Source organism: Chenopodium album, chromosome 21, assembly GCF_948465745.1.
Source record: "Chenopodium album chromosome 21, dcCheAlbu1.1, whole genome shotgun sequence".
In the NCBI taxonomy this organism is placed as follows: domain Eukaryota; kingdom Viridiplantae; phylum Streptophyta; class Magnoliopsida; order Caryophyllales; family Amaranthaceae; genus Chenopodium; species Chenopodium album.
Genome location: NC_137854.1, coordinates 2,450,155 through 2,469,709, shown reverse-complemented (window position 1 = coordinate 2,469,709; position 19,555 = coordinate 2,450,155). Strand labels below are relative to the sequence as shown.

At 35.0% G+C, this 19,555-nt stretch overlaps 3 protein-coding genes across 3 annotated transcripts; 2 read left to right on the top strand and 1 right to left on the bottom strand.

The window, feature by feature from the left end:
* Positions 1 to 361: 361 nt before the first annotated feature.
* On the top strand, positions 362 to 3,333 carry LOC145601398 (uncharacterized). Its single transcript, XM_081657410.1, has 4 exons — positions 362 to 1,070; positions 1,720 to 2,086; positions 2,480 to 2,561; positions 2,943 to 3,333. Exons 1-4 carry the CDS (start codon positions 443 to 445, stop codon positions 3,162 to 3,164), a joined length of 1,299 nt encoding a protein of 432 aa, XP_081513536.1. The 5' UTR covers positions 362 to 442; the 3' UTR covers positions 3,165 to 3,333.
* Positions 3,334 to 4,219: 886 nt separating this feature from the next.
* LOC145601596 (uncharacterized) lies at positions 4,220 to 9,948 on the top strand. The gene is made up of 14 exons (XM_081657641.1): positions 4,220 to 4,402; positions 4,675 to 4,867; positions 4,968 to 5,057; positions 6,085 to 6,150; positions 6,297 to 6,362; positions 6,446 to 6,534; positions 6,678 to 6,723; positions 6,836 to 6,890; positions 7,605 to 7,681; positions 8,120 to 8,303; positions 8,399 to 8,523; positions 8,604 to 8,708; positions 9,223 to 9,363; positions 9,631 to 9,948. Exons 2-14 carry the CDS (start codon positions 4,850 to 4,852, stop codon positions 9,706 to 9,708), a joined length of 1,140 nt encoding a protein of 379 aa, XP_081513767.1. The 5' UTR covers positions 4,220 to 4,402; positions 4,675 to 4,849; the 3' UTR covers positions 9,709 to 9,948.
* Positions 9,949 to 10,307: 359 nt separating this feature from the next.
* Positions 10,308 to 12,773, bottom strand: LOC145602735 (triacylglycerol lipase OBL1-like). The gene is made up of 5 exons (XM_081658902.1): positions 12,432 to 12,773; positions 11,930 to 12,126; positions 11,796 to 11,829; positions 11,006 to 11,637; positions 10,308 to 10,696 (listed from the first exon to the last, which is right to left on the bottom strand). Exons 1-5 carry the CDS (start codon positions 12,577 to 12,579, stop codon positions 10,385 to 10,387), a joined length of 1,323 nt encoding a protein of 440 aa, XP_081515028.1. The 5' UTR covers positions 12,580 to 12,773; the 3' UTR covers positions 10,308 to 10,384.
* Positions 12,774 to 19,555: the final 6,782 nt, after the last annotated feature.

The window sequence follows — 19,555 nt, the reverse complement described above, 5'->3', positions numbered from 1 at the left end:
TGTCAATAATTATAATATGGGAAAAATTTAGACACACTCAATCTAATAAATATACACTGCAATTCCTACTTAATCCTCGTGTATATTTTTAGAACAACCAAGCATGTGGAAAAATTCAATTATTGCTTTGTTCACACCTTATAATACATATAAAAACAAAAAACATACATACAGCTAGGTATATTGCTAATATATATTCGTTCACATATTAAGAAATTTCCAAATATTATCTCACTATCACCAACTTGTAACTTTGAATTTAGACAAAAACATGGACCGACTCCCATCGGTCTGTCCAATCGTTAATACATATACAACCTTACAATAAGTTAGACAACATCAAAATATAAACACTACCTTAACCAAAAATAAAATAAGCATACTCAGCAATTAGCTAGCAACAATGAGAGGCTAAGCAAGTTTGTTACACTACACACTAGCAATGGCTAATAGCAAGCTTATGTCTTCTCGTACTTATTCGGGGACGTTTCCTAGTCCGGAAACGCCCCCGTGTGGTGAGGATGATGACCCAAGTATCGGGATCCCGAAAGGGTGGAGCTCGGAACGAGTTCCGCGCTCCAGCTATCGTAACCACCAGTACGTAGCGGCAGCAGCATTAATGCCATTTAGTAGTGGTAGGACGTTGCCTTCTAAATGGGAGGATGCCGAGAGGTGGATTTGTAGTCCTGTTAGTTTAGGAAATGTTTCAACTAATAGTAATTATTGCTATTATGGGAATGGGCCTGGAGCCGGGTCTAGGACGGGTGTCCATCTTACACATCACCAAAGGCGGGCCAAATCTAAGAGTGGCCCGTTTGGCCCGGTTGGGCCTGAATACTATGGTGGTGGGTATAATAGCTTCTCCCCTGTGTTGGGGGTAGGAGTTATAAATGGTGGTAGATGGAGGAATTCGCTTACGATTGAGCCTTCGGGCTTGGCTTCGGCCCGGTTTGAAGAAAGATTGCCAATGGAAGGCGGCGATGGTGTAAGTGAAGAAGCCCGGAGGTCTTGCCCTGGGCATGGAACTCATTGGATGGACTCGTGGAGCGGGCCGCCTAGTCCTACCCAAGGTAACCCCTTATTCATGTATGAGTATGAAAGCAATTTTAATTTATTGATCAATTTTTAGTAAGGTGTGGCATAGTAGCAAACTAGCAACTAGCAAAGTAGCAATCTGTAAATGTAAAATAATGCATTATTGTAGTTAGTACACTTGCTACTGTGCTACACTGTCCAATTTCAAAGTTTTAGGGGAGTTATAAGAAGAAATGAAAATGACTAAAGATATTATTGAGAAATTTGGCATATTCTTGGGGCAGAGTTAATTAAGGCTAGCAAGTCTTATTGATTTAAGTTTGTGAGAGGTACCTATGACCAAACACCCATGTTAGGCTTAATTAAATCATTGTTATGTAGATAAGGCTTGTGAGTTGTGACTCTTGTGAGAGGAATAGAATATAGGAATAATCTTATCATAATGTTTAGTGTTTATTTTTTCCATCCCAAAAACTTAAACAAATCAATTTTTTAACATGTGCAATAAGAGAACGATTGTTGTAGGCTTAAGGCAAACTTTTCATTTAGCACACAGTTTGAAATTTAATTGATGCATTTCAACTAAAAATACTAATTTTTTTTTTTTAAAAGACATTGACAACTATTGCATTATTGAAGTTGCATTTGTAAGTAACAATAAAACATTTTTAATTTGTTTATTAGATCAAATAGGCGAAGTTGGCTTGACTAGTGAACACAATGAGGTTCTAGACAACAATCTTGAACAAGAAAATGACAATGGTGAACCTGAAGTTGAACGAGCAATTTCAAGAAGAGACATGGCAACTCAAATGTTCCCCGAAAGTCACAGTAATAGTACTTCTGTAATTTCAAGTCCCAAATCTTCGATTTCAAATACGTCTCCTCGTCCATTACTTCATAATGAATCTAAACGGGATGTCCAAATTCCGGACTTTGAAGTCAGGGATGTACAAGTTGATAAGCAAACAAGTACTTCAAGATCTTACCATGATAGAGACAATTACTTGAATTCAAGTACATGCGTAGAGGTTGACAACAAAATTTCCAAGTATGAATTTTCCCCTTATATATTCATTACGCTTAATTCAATGTGTCACCGTACATCTTATGCCACTCCAAATTGATTTTTTGGCTCAGGTATCAAGTATCCTAGGCTACATTTTTGTGAATCTTATTGAATTGAATTGATCATTGTTAATTAATAATTTGCAAATCCAATTAAAATCTAACGCTCAAATTCGCATTGACATATGTATTTAGAGATTGAATTTGTATCATCATCTCTTTAGCCTCTTAAAACATTAGAAAAGAAAAATCACATTTAATAAATCCAGAGGACAACTTGGTTATTATTGTTATTGTGCGTCAAATTGATTTGCATATATTTATAGGCAGTAAATATTTTAACAATACTTTTTATGCTGATGGTTATTGTAAATAGGTTTGAGAGAAAGGAAGCTAGGATAAATGCGTGGGAAAACCTACAAAAAGCCAAAGCTGAGGCAGCTATTCAAAAACTCGAGGTAAGTTAGTAATTTCTGCTTGAATGTTCCATTTAAATAAATTTATGGAGGGAACAATTGGACACTAACTAAGCTATAACAATTATTTTACACGATGTTCTTGTAAAATCATATGGATCAAATTCAAATATAGGCAACAAATTAAAGCAATTGCTTGCTTTTAAATGACTTAGCTACAACCTAGCTACATTGTTTGCACATGGTTTTTTTTTTTTTTTTTTTTTTTTTTTTTTTTTTTTTTTTTTTTGAAATGATAAAAACAATGAGGAAAATAATGGGTCAGTGTATGTAACACTTAATTTTAAGAGAACCAATAGAGGGAAATTACTTGCCTAAGCTTGATGTAGGTTGTAACCCCAAATTGTAATATATATGTTGCAGGAGAAGTTGGAAAAGAAAAGAGCGTCATCAATGGATAAGATCATGCGAAAATTACGAAGAGTTGAAATCAAAGCAGAGAAGATGAGAAACATAATATCCGGCGATGATGATTATACTGAAAGTCAAGCTATTTCGAAAACAACTTCTAAAATCCCTTCGTTTTGTAGAATGATTCGATTGAATTCATCAACTAAAAATTGTGCTACCTGTTACCCGTTTTAAAGTTTATATAAATTGAATGTTACCCATTCAATATGTATGCTATGTTTACACTTGAAAACGGACTTTAGCTTGTAGTGGTCCCATAGTAGCTTAGAGCTTTAGACCTTGTACATTAAGCATATTTATTTGCACATAAACATATAATATAGAATTATAGACTTCATATTTAGCATGACTTTGCAAGATTGAAATTTTTACTCATTAAGGTTCTTCAATATCAATAAAGAAGTGAAATTGTACTCTTATATACTTCATAACTGGGATAACGAACAACACCTAAGACTTTGTATTACGTAGCAGAATAGACTTATCCATAGTACAAAGATAAAACATATAGAATGTGACATACAACAAGATGAAAATTGGTCCAGATAAATAAAGGTGATGAATGGTTCAATTGGAAGCGATTTTTGCCAAATATTGTGCCATTATGGCATTATGTTTCATTATAACTTTTTGCCACATCCACCAAACATTTTTACATTAGAAAATTTAAATTGTGTTTAAATACATCAAATTCATTCAATATTCAAGTTGGACCGGCCTTAAACAACGGACAAAATTTTTGTTACACAAAACTAGCCTTATTCACCCTACGAGTCTAAAACTGCACGGGTTGAGCTCATATTGATCACCTCGATATTAAGTTAGCAAAATCAAGCATTTACCAAACTTAGGCCCTGTTTGATTCACCTTAAAAAAATAATATTAAGTAAAAATAAGTTCAGTTCAGTAAAAATAAGTTCAGTTCAGTAAAAATAATTTCAGTTCAGTAAAAATAAGTTTTCTTAAAGAAGAATTATAATAGAAAATCAGTAAAAATAATTTCAGTTCAGTAAAATTAAGTTCAGTTCAGTAAAAATAAGTTCAGTTAAAATAATTTCAGTTCAGCAAAATTAAGGTGAATCAAACAGGGCCTTAGTCCGAATTATTTTTTATTTAATTTAATTTTTTTTTGTAAAACCGGAATAAAGAGAATTTATTACGAGTAATTATTTAATTATTAATTATATACTCGCGCATATAAATAGGATGGTTATTTATACAGAAGAGCTCTAAATAATTATCCGTAAAAGGGTTACGATACGCACTTCGCCGGTGTTAATTGGGTGATTCAGTCTGAGCGCCGCGAGCTTACGAACGAACGAACGATAGAGAGATTAAGTTTAGAGGGAGAAGAGAGGGGAAGAGAGAGATTTTCTGCGCTAGGGTTTTCAATAATCCCTATTATTCCAAAGGTAACAATTAGGCGTTTTTCCATTAATCTAATCTTCTTATTTCTGATTGTTTTTCGTCTTTTAAAATTTTAATTTTTGTGGATTTATTCCTCAATTGATTGATTAATTTGATAATTTTTGAGTGATGAATTGAAATTTCTTCAAACTTTTTCTGGAAAAAAATTGGGTGAATTTTTTGGGGTTGAGATAATAATTGATGATGACGACGTCGATGATGATGATGATGATGATGATGTATGTGTGTGAGAAAGAGGTGCGTTTATTATGTGCAGGCTACGAGTGTGAGAGGGGAGGAAGAGGAGAGAGAGAGGTGAGTCTTCGTGAGCTGAGCGTGAATTCGAGAGAGAGCAAGATTATTTCATTATTCCAGATTCTTTCTTCGCTCCTTTTTGCTTCATTCCAGCCGATTAGGGTTTTTGTTTCGCCGCGTTTCGGTTCGTTGTCATCATGGAGAGAAAGCTTGTGGTAAGTGCTTATCAATGGTCTATATGTTGTTTGGAATGATGCTTGAAGAGTGTTGGTTTTCGAATTTATCTGATTTGTTGAATTTGGGCGATTTCCTCAGGTTCTCGGTATCCCTTGGGACGTTGACACCAATGGGTTGAAGGAGTACATGATTAAATTTGGAGAATTGGAGGACTGCATTGTGATGAAGGTATCAAATTTCTCATTTTGCTGAAATTGCATTAGTAATTGTTATATTGTTGTTGTAAGTTTTGGGAATTTTGATATGAAAAAAATGCACTTATCTAGGGTGTGTATTGTTTAGTGTGTTGTGATAATTCGAGAAGCATGTTGTGGATGATTGGAATATGTAATGTGATTGTGACTTTGATAGATTATAAACTTGAGATTCAGTTGTGTTTCCAGACAGAAAAAGTTTGAGATATTAAATTGGGAAGAGAAGAAGGGTAAGGCGAGGGACGGGGGAAATGTGCCATAACTTCATTAACAACAATAACGCCCTTGTCCCAAATTAATTTGGGGTTGGCTACCATAACTTCCTCACAATAAGAATTTACATTTACACCTTTACGAACAAGATTTCCGGAAATGATTATCTTTCAATCAGATACAGCCTTATTATGATATGGTTTTGCTGAATGCATATGTCAAGCAGTCAATTTACTCAAGGACCTGTATTTTAATAACATTTGATGGCTAAGTTCTAGAATAGAGACTTCTAACTTGTTTTTCTTAAGTTTATCATATCTAGCTAATAAATTCTGACCATTAGTCATCAGCTATTTGTTAAATATGGCCATTGTGCTGTACGGAGTATAACTATTTTGATAGTCATTATTATTCTTCTGTGAGAGTTACTGAGCTTGATCACTGTTGGAATTCTTAATTTTCCACCGGAAGATTTTTAATGTTGCGTGGTTTGAAAGACTTCATTTTGGTAATCTGGTTGTCTTCTAAGGAATCCTTGTTTTTGAAATTGACTGATTGGATTTTTGCAATTGCCTTTTCAATGCTTGAGCACATTATAGGCTGCCTTTGTGTAATCTATTACTATCCCTCATTTCTCCCCCTGTTTTTATCTTTTAACGTATGACAATTTAGGTGTGGGAGAATGCGTTGCACCTGACCCTTCCTATACATTGTTATTACATATGTAATTTTGTTAGTTTTTGTTGTATGCTACTGAATGGGTTCTTCTGCATTCTCTTGTGTTTTAGGAGCGTAATTCTGGCAGATCACGTGGTTTCGGCTATGTCACTTTCACTTCTGATGATGATGCTAAGGTAGAGTAGCTTTATAATCTTAGCATACTGCCTTTATATTCTTACAAGTTTTATTCTTAATCTGGTTCATCTTTAGCACTTTTTTTTTTTTCCCTCTGTACGGAATAAGTGATTAACTGATTTGACCTGCTCTTTTCTGGGTTCAGAAAGCACTATCAAGCGAGCATCACCTTGGAAACAGAGTGCTGGAAGTAAAAGTGGCAACACCAAAGGTGCTTTTTTCTTGGCATTTATCGTTTTATCGTCCTTTTCTTTGGTCAAGTTGTCCTTCTACTGATCATGGAGTTAATTGCAGGAAGAAATGATGCGATCATCTTCGAAAAAGATAACCAGGATATTTGTTGCAAGAATTGCACCATCTGTTACTGAATCTACTTTCCGGAGGTGAATATTATTAAGCCTGAGTTGAAAGTAGAATCACTTCTCATGAATATCTTCATTTCTATATTTTTTTATTTTGAAACCAGTTCACTCGTATATATTGGCTTTCTAACTTTACCTCTTTTTCCTATTTTCCTTCCATTCAGCCATTTCGAGAAATATGGAGAGATCACTGATCTTTACATGCCTAAAGTAAGATTGTAGAGTTAATCTTTAATGCTCCTTATGTACTAAGACTAATGCCTATGTACTAAGACTAATGCTGGAATGCTTAACTTTTTTTTTTTTTTTTTGAAATGTTTAGGATCCCACCACAAAAGGCCATCGTGGAATTGGGTTTATTACCTTTGCTAGTTCAGGTAATTACATCCATTTTAACTGTTCCTTCTCATACATTTGTTCATTTTGTGTGTTACATTTTTTTTATAAATTTATTTTGTGCAATTATGGCTTGACCGTCTTGGTAGGATGCTATATTAGACTAAGAATTTGTGGGTTTGGTACTGCAGTATTTTAAATTTTCAAGTTAAACTTTGTGCTAGTACGGTATATCAAATTTCTTGAAGTGGTTTTACGTTAAATTTCTTTTATATTTTTTTTGGATTCTTTTGGATTTAGCAAATTTCTTGAAGTGGTTTTAGCAAGTTAATTTTCTGGAATTGTCGAATCGTTGACTTACACTTAGGTTAATAACCTGTACTTGAAGGTAATAAGCTATGATTTGGGGGTGAAACATGAATCTTCTTGAAGAATCAAATGTAGTTGTAGTGCCAATTTTTTTTGTTATCACTTTAAAGCAGTGATGATAATGATACCATCTTGCTTTAATGATGCATTTTGAAACCAAATTAAAGAATTGTTAGAATTTTAAGGTATCTGTGTTGAATTGTTTGTTGCAAGTTAAGGTAGCATGTAAATGATGTAATCAAGAAATATCAATCATATAGTTTGTGTGGGAGATATATGTTGATAATTATGGATGTATGGGAAATATAAGTTGATAATTATGGAAATATAAGTTGATAGTTTTTTGACGAATAATGAATTGTGTTAAATTGTTCTGCTTGATGCAGAATCGGTTGACAGTCTGATGAATGATACTCATGAGTTAGGAGGTTCAACAGTAGTAGTTGATCGAGCAACACCCAAGGTAATATACACTTGTTTATTAGTTTTCTAATTGAAAGGGGATGGTTTAGGATGATTGTGAGTCACTGAATGATCTCGCTCTATTTGTCACCTGTTCTTTCTTTACTCTCCTGCCGGGTTATCCATCATCATGCTCTTAACTCATAAGGCTGTTGATTCCTATATTGGAACAGCAATTCCTTACTTCTCCCCTTCTAAAAAAAAAATTTATTTGACCTGTTTTGTTCATTACCCTTGTGGCCTTGCCAATGTGCAACTTTTAACTACTAGTATTCTAAAGGTTTTTTTTTTTTTTTTTCCCTTATGTATAATTTACAAATAGTTCATAAGAGAGTATGAATAGTGCAGAATTCCAAACCAGATCAAGTAAAAAATAACAGAGGAATATTTAATTACTTCTGCATTTCAACTGACTAGAATTTGTTTAATATTGTTTCAGGATGATGATTTCCGGCCATATAGCAGAGCTCCTCCTCAAGGTGGTCACGGTGGTCGTGGAGGCCATGGTGGCCATGGAGGGCCTGGAGGATATGGCGCATACAATGATTACATTAGTGCTGCTACAAGATATGCAGCACTTGGTACTCCTACCTTGTATGATCATCCAGGTTCTCTTTATGGAAGTAAGGCCCCTTTTACCTGTTTCACTGTTCTTATGCATGTTCTTGAACTACTAAGTGAAATATTTAATACAATGATACTTTTATGATAATAATAGGGGAGCCCATCAGAGGAATTGGGAGAAAGATATTTGTTGGAAGGCTTCCCCAGGAAGCAACTGTGGATGATCTTCGCCAATATTTTGGAAGATTTGGTCGCATTTTGGATGTCTACATTCCAAAGGTAAATTTCATTTCCATCACTGAAGTGGTCATTGTTTTCTGGAAAATTTGCTGAGCTAAAGAAGTAACTTCTTGGTGTAGGATCCCAAGAGATCTGGGCATCGTGGTTTTGGCTTTGTAACTTTTGCTGAAGATGGTGTCGCCGATAGGGTGGCTAGACGGTCTCATGAAATCTTAGGGCAGCCGGTAAGCAATGGAAACTCTTTAACTACTTTTGAATTGATGTTTGGGTGACGATTACTTTCAGTTGAATTTTGTTTTGGTTGGGGGGGGGGGGGGGGGGGGTGGTGGCTAGTACATACCAGAGTATGGATCTTGGAATTTTAAGCATTACATTGTATATAATCTGCTGATTACATTCCTTGCTAGCTACCTCAAACTCATCAATGACAGTTTCAGTGACATCGAATATCCTAATATTGGATTCTTTTTGTACTTGGATATAGCTTCTCTAGTCTTCTCACGCTTAGATTTATTCTTGAGCTACATATTTCGATATTAATTTCTCTCACTGTGTATTGACCAAATCTATAAGGTTTATTAGCTTTTGTAGTCACTGTAGTTGTTTGTATGTCTTATTTGTTTCTCCCTGTCTACCCTTAATGATTATTATTGGCACTAAAGCAGTGAAAGTGTCCAGGTTACCAGGATATGTTATATTAAGAACATAATAATTTTAATCTTGATTTCTAAACTGCAGGTTGCCATAGATTCGGCTACACCAGTTGACGATGCTGGTCCTAGTGGAGGTCTGCTGATGGACAATCCTGAACCATATGGAGGTTATGGTCCTGTTCGTGGTAGTTATGGAAGAATGTATTCCAGCCTGGATTTTGATGATGTGAGTATTAGCTTACTGGCTACCAATATAATCTGTGATCCTGGAGCTAACCTAACTGTGGGTGAAATTCACTAGTTATGTGGATTTTGTGGGTTAGCTGCGTTGCATTATAATTAGAATATCACACTGTTGTTATACTCATTGTCTTTTTACATAATAATGCATATACTGCAGAATGTTACCTTTAAAAGCGTGATCTTGCCACTTTAGAGAGCTTTTCTGCTCCTAGAATATTGTACATATGCTAATATGTTCTCTTCTGCACAGTGGGGTGGAGGTTATGGCTTCCAGAGCAGTTCAAGGCCTCCTTCCAGAGCAGCAGATTGGAGGTACCGACCATATTAGAGTGGTGTCCCAAAGACAATGTAAACCTGATAGCTGATAGATTTCTGGGAGGTGGTTCGACTGTTTGTCAAGCTAGTAGAGTTGGTTTGTGAACTTTACAGACTTTTCTAGGAGCATTCAGTTTGGTTCAAGTAGGTAGATGGCAATTCTATTAAGATGTTCATTAGGTTTCTGAAGTTACCCTGTTAAATGCTTTTGCTGGATTACATATATATTGAATGGGTTATTCTTAACCATCTATATTCTGAAAGCTGCAACTTTGCTGCAACTTGAGCTCCTCTGTGATTTGCCGATTTGGTTCAAGTTATTAAGACTACGGGTGAGATGTTTTATAATGCTTTATGTGATTGATCGATAAAGAATTGCTGCAGAACGGTGTAATAAGGCAATGGCTTTATGCAAAGTCTTAAATTATATGAAGTACATATGACCAACTAGATATGCAACAAAAAGGAACGGAGTAGTTATCTTTTCGTGAACAAGTTCAATTACCCGTCTCCATATTTTTGGTATCGCAACTCTAGCTACTTCATGAATCGTATGTCAAAGAATACAGAACTAGGATCAAACTATAAGATTATGGAATTGTCCTCTTTTGGGACTTATTGACATTTAAATGTTTAATGTACACAAGAGATAAGTACACCCATTAACATAATACACAAGAGATAATTAGTCAATGAGGGTAGTATTTGAACAAATCTTGGGAGCCCAACATAGTAGAATTAACATAATCTTGAGGATTATGGTTGATGAAATCAGGGAATATGATGCCAATGTACCTGAGCCCAATAAGAAACCATCCCTCTTTATAATATGGGCCTGCTGTAATTCCGATTATAAACCCTCTTATCAGCTCCCACTTTGCATTTAATGTTTTTATTATGATATCCATGAATGACTTCATTATTGCACTTGGCTTTCTCAGTATTTTTATCATAATACTTGCTTCCTTTTCATCTTTCTTGACTGCTTCTTCTTTAATTATCTGCATCAAGACATATAAAATTTCATGTTTATTGTAGGAGTGATGATGTGAACCTACTACGACGGAATTTTGGAGTATTACTTTATAATGACTCAAAAGAAGGTAAAATAAGACTTATTACTTACAATAGACATAGTCCTTGTCATAATTTATACAAATAATTAAAGATAAAAATGATCGATATTATACCTTGGCACGACATTATACCTTGGCAAATGGCAATTGGCATACATACAACAACATTTTTTTTTTAAAAAAAAAATAATAATCTACTCCTTGGTAAGATGAGGAGAGAAAAAGTAAGCATACCTTTCCACAATAGAAGCTGTTAAAGTGGATGGATGTTCCAAAGTGTTTAAATTTCATCCAGGCATTATCAAAGGGAAGCTTAGGCACAATATCATAGCCATAAACAATCCTATAATACTTAATATTGAACTCTCTTAATTTCTTTTTCATAAATTTCCCAAATTCAGCATTTCCAACTCTTGGTTGACCAAAAGTATAAATAGCCTCCATTCTATCTAATAATTCAACTTCTCCATGATAAGCCAATATTGCTGGAAATAGTATTGCAAGTGCACCTCCTAAACTGTGACCAGTAACAATAAATTTTGCCCTTTCATTTTCTGCCATAATTTCTTTTAATTTATCTCTAATGACATAATAAGCTATAGGTTTTTCAGGGTCTTGCTCAATTAGGTTATTAGGAAAATCACATTTATAATCTTCATCTAATAACCTAAATTCCCTTAGACCCAAAGCTATCATGAAACCCCTATGAGTTCTTCCCATTCCATCGATATGGCACCACGAGTAGTCGAAATCAGTGCACCAATCATATGCATCTGTTGTTCCTCTGAATGCTACAATGAATTTATCATCTTCTGCATTTCCCTCGCGCATTATGAATGCTTCAGTTGTTTTTCTCTTTAGATTTTCTGTCAACATACACCAATTTTATTTTAATTTTACCATAGTTAATCGACAAATAAACTACTACGTAATCAGTTTTCAATTTTGATTTCTAGATAGTTTACAAAAGGTGTTCATTACATATAATATAAGTTGCATATGTAACATTGATTGACCGTCTTACCATTGTAACACTTGTAGAATTTCACAAACTCCATCTGCATGATATAATATATACCGTATAAGGTAATGAAATACAAGCATAAATTAAGTTATAATTTCATATATCTAGTACTATTACTTGTATGTTATACTCACATTCCAATGACGAGAAACAACTTTTTTAATATAAAGTTCATTTTCGTAGGCTATTTTAGCTGCCATCATCGAAAGTGCGGGATAATATCTGGCATCTCCATGCTTAATATCTTTGTTGAGATCCATTCTAGTGTCAATATGTCCAATGACAGAGAGATAATCTTCGCTTTCTTCATTTATCAACCTTTCTTTCTTTCCTGTTTCAAGAACCATACTTATAGTAAATGAGAATTCTATATACTCCGTATATAACATATATAAATGCACACAATATGATTATATGTACTCCTTCATCTAATAAATTAACTTTAGGATGTTCAGAGAAGGATTATGTGGTTAAAAAGTTTCAAATATGCCTTACTATAATATATTGTCATGACAAGTAGTTGATGTATAGCTATCAAACATTATTTTTGTAAAAATAAGCCATATAATTACAAAAAAAACAAAACAAAGGCTAGTGTGAAAATTATTTATAAATAAGGTGAACATAATTGCATACTTCGAAATAAATTGCCATTGAAGATTTTTTCAAACATTGACCCAAACATCTGTATCAAAATTGCGACGATTATAAGAATTAATTGAGTCAGAAAAGAGAAAGCTCTCATCAGCATATGGAAGTATTTGTTCTCTTTGTCGTCCTCCATGATATGATCTGATTTGAAAAATTATAATGAAGTATAAAATGTAAAACTTTTTACAAGAAAACTACTTAAGAAATTGAATAAAGGGGAGAAGAGGATCATATATTTTCCTTCATCTGTCTACAGTCTAATAATATTATTTGAGATTTAAAGAACGTATGTATAACCCTAAAATGACAAGTATGATCATATGCTTAGCTACCTTACGTGCATGACGAAAAAAGAAAGAACTGAGCTTTAAGAAAAATGTTACTTAGGGCATAGTCCTTAGTTTAGAATATTTGCTTACTTGTTTACTTCATTATTCTATGCCTATGCTGTTTTTCACATGTGGTACCTTCTATAAAATTCGTATAAAATGGTCCGTTTCACCTATGGGTTTAAGCACTTAAGCCCAATAAACTTGATGACATGAATAATGATGATCCAAGCCCTCAAAGCGGTCAAAAATATACTCCACACTTCATTTGTTTCACTATCTTAATTTTTTTATTTTTATTTTTATTTTTATTATTATTTTTTAAATTTATATGGCTTTTTTGTATTTACTCCATACTTCATTTTTTTATTTAAAAGTTAACAAGATGGTACATTCGGGTTCGGGTTAGATGGTTAGTGTTGAGTCAGGTTCTGGTTCAAGTTCAATTCTAATAAATATCGATGTGACCAAGTTGAACTATAAAATTACGCCTTCCATAATTTGATCAAGCATCATCAAGATTTTATTAAACCTTTATACGAGTAATAGAGAACAAAAGTTATATAAGCTGAACAAAAGATTTTATTAAATCGGATTGAGGGTTTACAGAATTATACCAGTATATAAGCTGAATAAAAGGTATATAAAAATTTATTAAACCTTCCATAACTCGGGTTCATGTTTTAATTGGGCCGGGTACTAGTTCGGGGTTTTGATTGTTTTCCGGTCGAATTAAATCGTTTGACGGTTACTATCAGGTTCGGGTTAGCTAGGTTCGGGTTCAGGTCATAAAGTATTGGATCAAATGAGTTTTCGGTTAAGATCAGGTCAGGTTACAGGTCACTAGTTTCAGCCCATTGTTCGATTACAAGCTGGGTTCAATTCTTTGTCAGTTAAGGTCAGGTTCTCAGGTTGACTCAGTTTTTGACAACTCTAGCTATAATCCACACTTTTGAGAAAATTTTGAGGTTTAGGGGCCCAGTAGCAAAAGGCTTTGAGACCTTAAGGGATACATTTCGGGGTCATATAATGTTGTTTGAAACCATATATGATCATTATATGTCATAAACGTCCATGGTACCAAATCGGTGCAAGTTGCGAACGGGTAAAATGATCGTTTAACGACATATTGGATGGTTCCACCGACCTAATTGGACTCTCGGACGGCATTAGGGACAATGGTAAACATCTCGACAATTTTTATTTCCGAGCGAAAAAAAGGTCAAAAAATGCAAAATCGAAGGCTATAATCCACGCTTTTTGAGGAAATTTTGGGGTTTCAAGGTCCGGTGGCGAAAAGTGTTGAGACCCTAGGGGATATATCTCGGCATCATATAATGCTGTTTGAAACCATATATGATCATTAAATATTGTCATAAACGTACGTGGCAGGCTTGACTTTACGAAATAACTGCAAGTTATGAACGGGTAAAATGACCGTTGAAGGGCATATTGGATGGTTCCACCGACCCAATTGGACTCCGCAGGGTATTAGGGACCATGGTAAACATTTTGATAATTTTTATTTCCAAACGAAAAAAGGTAAAAAATTTACAAAATTGAAGGCTATAATCCATGCTTTTTGAGGAATTTTGAGGTTTCGGGCCCAGTGGCGAAAAGCTTTGAAACCCTAAGGGATACATCTTGGGGGGTAATATAATGCCGTTTGAAACCACATATGATCATTATATGTTGTCATAAACATCTGTGGTAGGCTTGAGCTTACGAAATCATTGCAAGTTTTGAACGGGTAAAATGACCGTTTAAGGGCATAATGGATGGTTCAATCGACCCAATTGGACACCGAGAGTGTATTAGGGACCATGGTAAACATCTTGTTAATTTTTATTTCTGGGCGAAAAAAGATAAAAAAATTACAAAATTGAAGGCTATAATCCATGCTTTTTTAGGAAATTTTGAGGTTTCGGGGTCTAGTGACAAAATACCTTGAAACCCTAAGGGATACATCTCGGGATTATTTAATGTCATTTGAAACCATATATGATAATTATATGTTGTCATAAACTTCCGTGGTAGGCTTGAGTTTACGAAATCATTTTAAGTTTTGAACGGGTAAAATGACCGTTTAGAGGCATATTAGATGGTTCCACCGACCCAAGTGGACTCTTGGAGGGTATTAGGGACCATGGTTAACATCTCGGCAATTTTTATTTCCGGGCGAAAAACAGTCAAAAAATTACAAAATTGAAGGCTATAATCTACACTTTTATAGGAAATTTTGAGGTTTCGGGGACCGGTGTTGAAAAGCCTTGAAACCCAAAAGGATATATCTTGGGGTTATATAATGCCGTTTGAAACCATATATGATCATTATATGTTGTCATAAATGTCCGTGGTAGACTTGAGTTTACGAATCTACTTCAAGTTATGAACGAGAAAAATGACCGTTTATGGGCATATTGGATGGTTCCACTAACCCAATTTAACTCCTTGAAAATATTAGGGGCCATGGTAAACATATCTGCAATTTTTAATTCCGAGCGAAAAAAATGTCAAAATATTTAAACATTGAAGACTATAATCTACGCTTTTTGAGGAAAATATGAGGTTTCGGGACCCGGTGACAAAAAACCTTGAAACCCTTAGGGATACATCTTGGGGTTATATAATGCCATTTGAAACCATATATGATCATTATTAGTTGTCATTAACGTCCGTGGTAAGCTTGAGTTTACAAAATCATTGCAAATTGGGAACGTGTAAAATGACCGTTAAAGAGCATATTGGATGGTTCCACCAACCCAATTTGACTCCCGGAGGATATTAGGGACCATAGTAAACATCTCGGAAATTTTTATTTCTGGGCGAAAAAAGGTAAAAAAAAATTACAAAATTGCATGCTATAATCCACGCTTTTTGAGGAATTATGAGGTTACAAGGCCCGAAAGTGAAAAGCCTTGAGACCCTAAAGGATACATCTCGAGGTCATATAATTCCGTTTGAAACCACATATGATCATTATATGTTGTCATAAATCTATGGTAGGCTTGAGTTTACGAAATCCTTTCAAGTTGTGAACGAATAAAATGATCGTTTAAGGGCGTATTGGTTAGTTCCACAACCCAAGTGGACTCTTGGAGGGTATAAGGGACCATGATTAACATCTCGGCAATTTTTATTTCCGGGCGAAAAAAGGTCAAAAAATTACAAAATTGAAAGCTATAATCCACGATTTTTTAGGAAATTTGAGGTTTCAGGGCTCGGTGTTGAAAAGCCTTAAAAACCTAAGGGATACATCTCAAGGTTATATAATGACGTTTAAAACCAAATATGATCATTAAATGTTGTCATAAATGTCCGTGGTAGGCTTGAATTTTCGAAATCACTTCAAGTTGTGAACGGGTAAAATGACCGTTTAAGGGTATATTGGATGGTTCCACTGACCTAATTTAACTCCAGGAGGATATTAGGGACCTTGGTAAACATCTTAGCAATTTCTATTTCTAGGCGAAAAAAGGTCAGAAAATTACAAAATCGAAGGCTATAATCCACGCTTTTTGAGGAAAATTTGAGATTTCAGGGCCCGGTGGCGAAAAGTGTTGACACCCAATAGGATATATCTCGGGGTCATATAATTCCGTTTGAAACCACATATGATCATTATATGTTGTCATAAACGTCCATGGTACGCTTGAGTTTAGGAAATCATTTCAAGCTGTGAACGGGTAAAATGACTGTTTAAAGGGCATATTAGATGGTTCAACCGACCCAATTTGACTCTCGAAGGACATTAGGGACCATGGTAAACATCTCGAAAATTTTTATTTCTGGGCGAAAAAAGGTAAAAAAAATTACAAAATTGAAGGCTATAATCCACGTTATTGAGGAATTTTGAGGTTTCGAAGCGTGGTGGCGAAAAGGCTTGAGACCCTAAGGGATACATCTCAGGGTCATATAATTTCGTTTGAAACTAGATATGATCATTATATGGTGTCATAAACGTACGTGATACGCTTGAGTTTACGAAATCACTTCAAGATGTAAAGGTAAAATGACTGTTTAAGAGCATATTGGATGGTTCCACTGACCTAATTTAACTCCTGAAGGATATTAGGGACCTTGGTAAACATCTCAGCAATTTTTATTTCTAGGCGAAAAAAGGTTAGAAAATTACAAAATCGAAGGCTATAATCCATGCTTTTTGACGAAAATTTGAGGTTTCAGGGCCCGGTGGCGAAAAGTGTTGAGACCCTAGAAGATATATCTCGAGGTCATATAATTCCGTTTGAAACCACATATGATCATTATATGTTGTGATAAACGTCCGTTGTACGCTTGAGTTTACGAAATCATTTCAAGTTGTGAACGGGTTAAAATGACAGTTTAAGGCATATTAGATGATTCCACCGACCCAATTTGACTCTCGGAGGATATATGGTACCATGGTAATCATCTCGGAAATTTTTATTTCTAGAAGAAAAAAGGTAAAAAAAATTACAAATTTGAAGGTTATAATCCACGCTTTTTAAGGAAAAGTTTAGGTTTCGGGACCCAGTGGCGAAAAGCCTTGAGACATCTTAGAAATTTTTATTTCTGGGTGAAAAAAGGTAAAAAAAAAATTAACAAAAAATTGAAGGCTACAATCCAAGTTTTTGAGGAATATTTGAGTTTTCGGGACAAGATGGCGAAAAACCTTGAAACCCTAAGGAATACATCTCGGGGGTATATAATGTCGTTTGAAACCATATATGATCATTATTATTTGTCATAAACGTTCGTAATAGGCTTGAGTTTATGAAATCACTTCAAATTATGAACGCGTAAAATGACCGTTTAGGGGCATATTGAATGGTTCCACCGACCTAATTTGATTCCCGGAGGATATTAGGAACCACGGTAAACATCTCAACAATTTTTATTTTTGGGCGAAAAAAGGTAAAAAAATTACAAAATTAAAGACTATATAATCCACGATTTTTGAGGAAAATTTTAAGTTTTGGGGCCCGGTAGCGAAAAGCCTTGATACCTTAAGAGATACATACCGGAGTCATATAATTCCGTTTGAAACCACATATGATCATTATATGTTGTCATAAACGTCCATGATAGGCTTGAGTTTACGAAATCACTTAAAGTTGTGAACGGGTAAAATGATCGTTTAAGGGCGTATTGGATGGTTCCACCGACCCAAGTAAACTCTTGGAAGGTATAAGGGACCATGTTTAACATCTCTGCAATTTTAATTTCCGGGCGAAAAATCGTCAAAAAATTAAAAAATTGAAGGCTATAATTCACGTTTTTTTTGAAAATTTTGAGCTTTCAGGCCCGGTGTTGAAAATCCTTGAAACCCTAAGGGATACATCTCGGGGTTATATAATGCCGTTTAAAGCCATATATGATCATTATATGTTGTTATAAACATCCGTGGTACGCTTGAGTTTACGAAATCACTTTAAGTTGTGAACAAGCAAAATGACCGTTTAAGGACATATTGGATGGTTCCACCAACCTAATTTGACTCTCGGAGGATATTAGGGACCATGGTAAACATCTCAGAAATTTTTATTTCTGGGCGAAAAAATGTAAAAAAAATTGCAAAATTGAAGGCTAATGCATGCTTTTTGAGTAATTTTGAGGTTTCGGGGCCCGGTGGTGAAAAGCCTTGAGACCCTAAGGGATACATCTCGGGGTCATATAATTCCGTTTGAAACCATATATGATCATTATATGTTGTCATAAACGAACGTGATACACTTGAGTTTACGAAATCAGTTCAAGTTGTGAGCAGGTAAAATGACCGTTTAAGGGCATATTGGATGGTTCCATAGACCCAATTTGACTCCTGGATTATATTAGGGATCATGGTAAATATCTCGACAATTTTTATTTCCGTGTGAAAAAAGGTCAAAAAATTAATAAATTGAAGGCTATAATCTACGTTTTTTGAGGAAAATGTGAGATTTCAGGGCCCGGTGGCGAAAAACCTTGAAACCCTAACAGATACACCTTGAAGTTATATAATGACGTTTGAAACCATATATGATCATTATTGGTTGTCATAAACGTTCGTCCTAGGCTTGTGTTTATTAAATCACTGCAAATTGTGAACAGGTAAAACGACCGTTTAAGGGCATATTGGTTGGTTCCACCGACCTAATTTGACTCCCGTATGATATTAGGGACCATGGTAAACATCTCAGCGATTTTTATTTCTGGGCGAAAAAAGGTTTAAAAATAACAAAATTGAATGTAATTTTCCAGCGCCACCCACCCCTAGGGCTTTTGATCGGATTTGACCACTATCAATTAATGGTTTTTTAGGTCGAATTCGACCACGAAAACTCCAGATCTGGGGTTTTCATGGTCGAATTTAACCACATAAACCAAACGTTGAAGATTTCATAAGGTACGTTGAGGAATTTTTTTTTTTTTTTAATTTTTTGGGTAGTGATGGTGCTGGTGGTGCGTGTGGTGGGTGTGGTTGTGCGTGTGTGATGGTGCTTGTGGTGGTGCGTGTGGTGCTGGTAGTGGGTGCGTGTGATGGTGGTGGTGGTGCGTGGCTTAGGCTGGGTTGTGGTGGCTGTAGAGTGTAGGCTTAGGCAGGTTTAGGTTAGGGTGGGGATTTTTTTTTTAATTATTTGGGTAGTGTTGCTGGTGGTATGATTTTGGCGAAAAAAGATTTTTTAATTATGATTTGTGGTGGCTTGCAGAATCGGCGAAAAATGGTACGATTTTGCCCAATTTGTTGAATAATTTAGGTTGAATTCATGATTTTGTGATAAATCAGGGGTTTTGATTTGTATGATCGATTGATTAGTG

What these genes read in the sequence shown, in the direction of transcription:
- LOC145601596 (XM_081657641.1), top strand. An exon ending in CTGATCTTTACATGCCTAAA is followed by an intron (nt 6,724 to 6,835) that starts GTAAGATTGTAG and finishes TGAAATGTTTAG; the next exon opens with GATCCCACCACAAAAGGCCA. An exon ending in TTGATCGAGCAACACCCAAG is followed by an intron (nt 7,682 to 8,119) that starts GTAATATACACT and finishes ATATTGTTTCAG; the next exon opens with GATGATGATTTCCGGCCATA.
- LOC145601398 (XM_081657410.1), top strand. Translation starts at nt 443, where the DNA reads ATGGCTAATAGCAAGCTTATGTCTTCTCGTACTTATTCGGGGACGTTT. An exon ending in GCCGCCTAGTCCTACCCAAG is followed by an intron (nt 1,071 to 1,719) that starts GTAACCCCTTAT and finishes TTTGTTTATTAG; the next exon opens with ATCAAATAGGCGAAGTTGGC. An exon ending in CAGCTATTCAAAAACTCGAG is followed by an intron (nt 2,562 to 2,942) that starts GTAAGTTAGTAA and finishes TATATGTTGCAG; the next exon opens with GAGAAGTTGGAAAAGAAAAG.
- LOC145602735 (XM_081658902.1), bottom strand. Translation starts at nt 12,579, where the DNA reads ATGGAGGACGACAAAGAGAACAAATACTTCCATATGCTGATGAGAGCT. An exon ending in ATTCTACAAGTGTTACAATG is followed by an intron (nt 11,638 to 11,795) that starts GTAAGACGGTCA and finishes GTATGTTGACAG; the next exon opens with AAAATCTAAAGAGAAAAACA. An exon ending in ACAGCTTCTATTGTGGAAAG is followed by an intron (nt 10,697 to 11,005) that starts GTATGCTTACTT and finishes GTCTTGATGCAG; the next exon opens with ATAATTAAAGAAGAAGCAGT.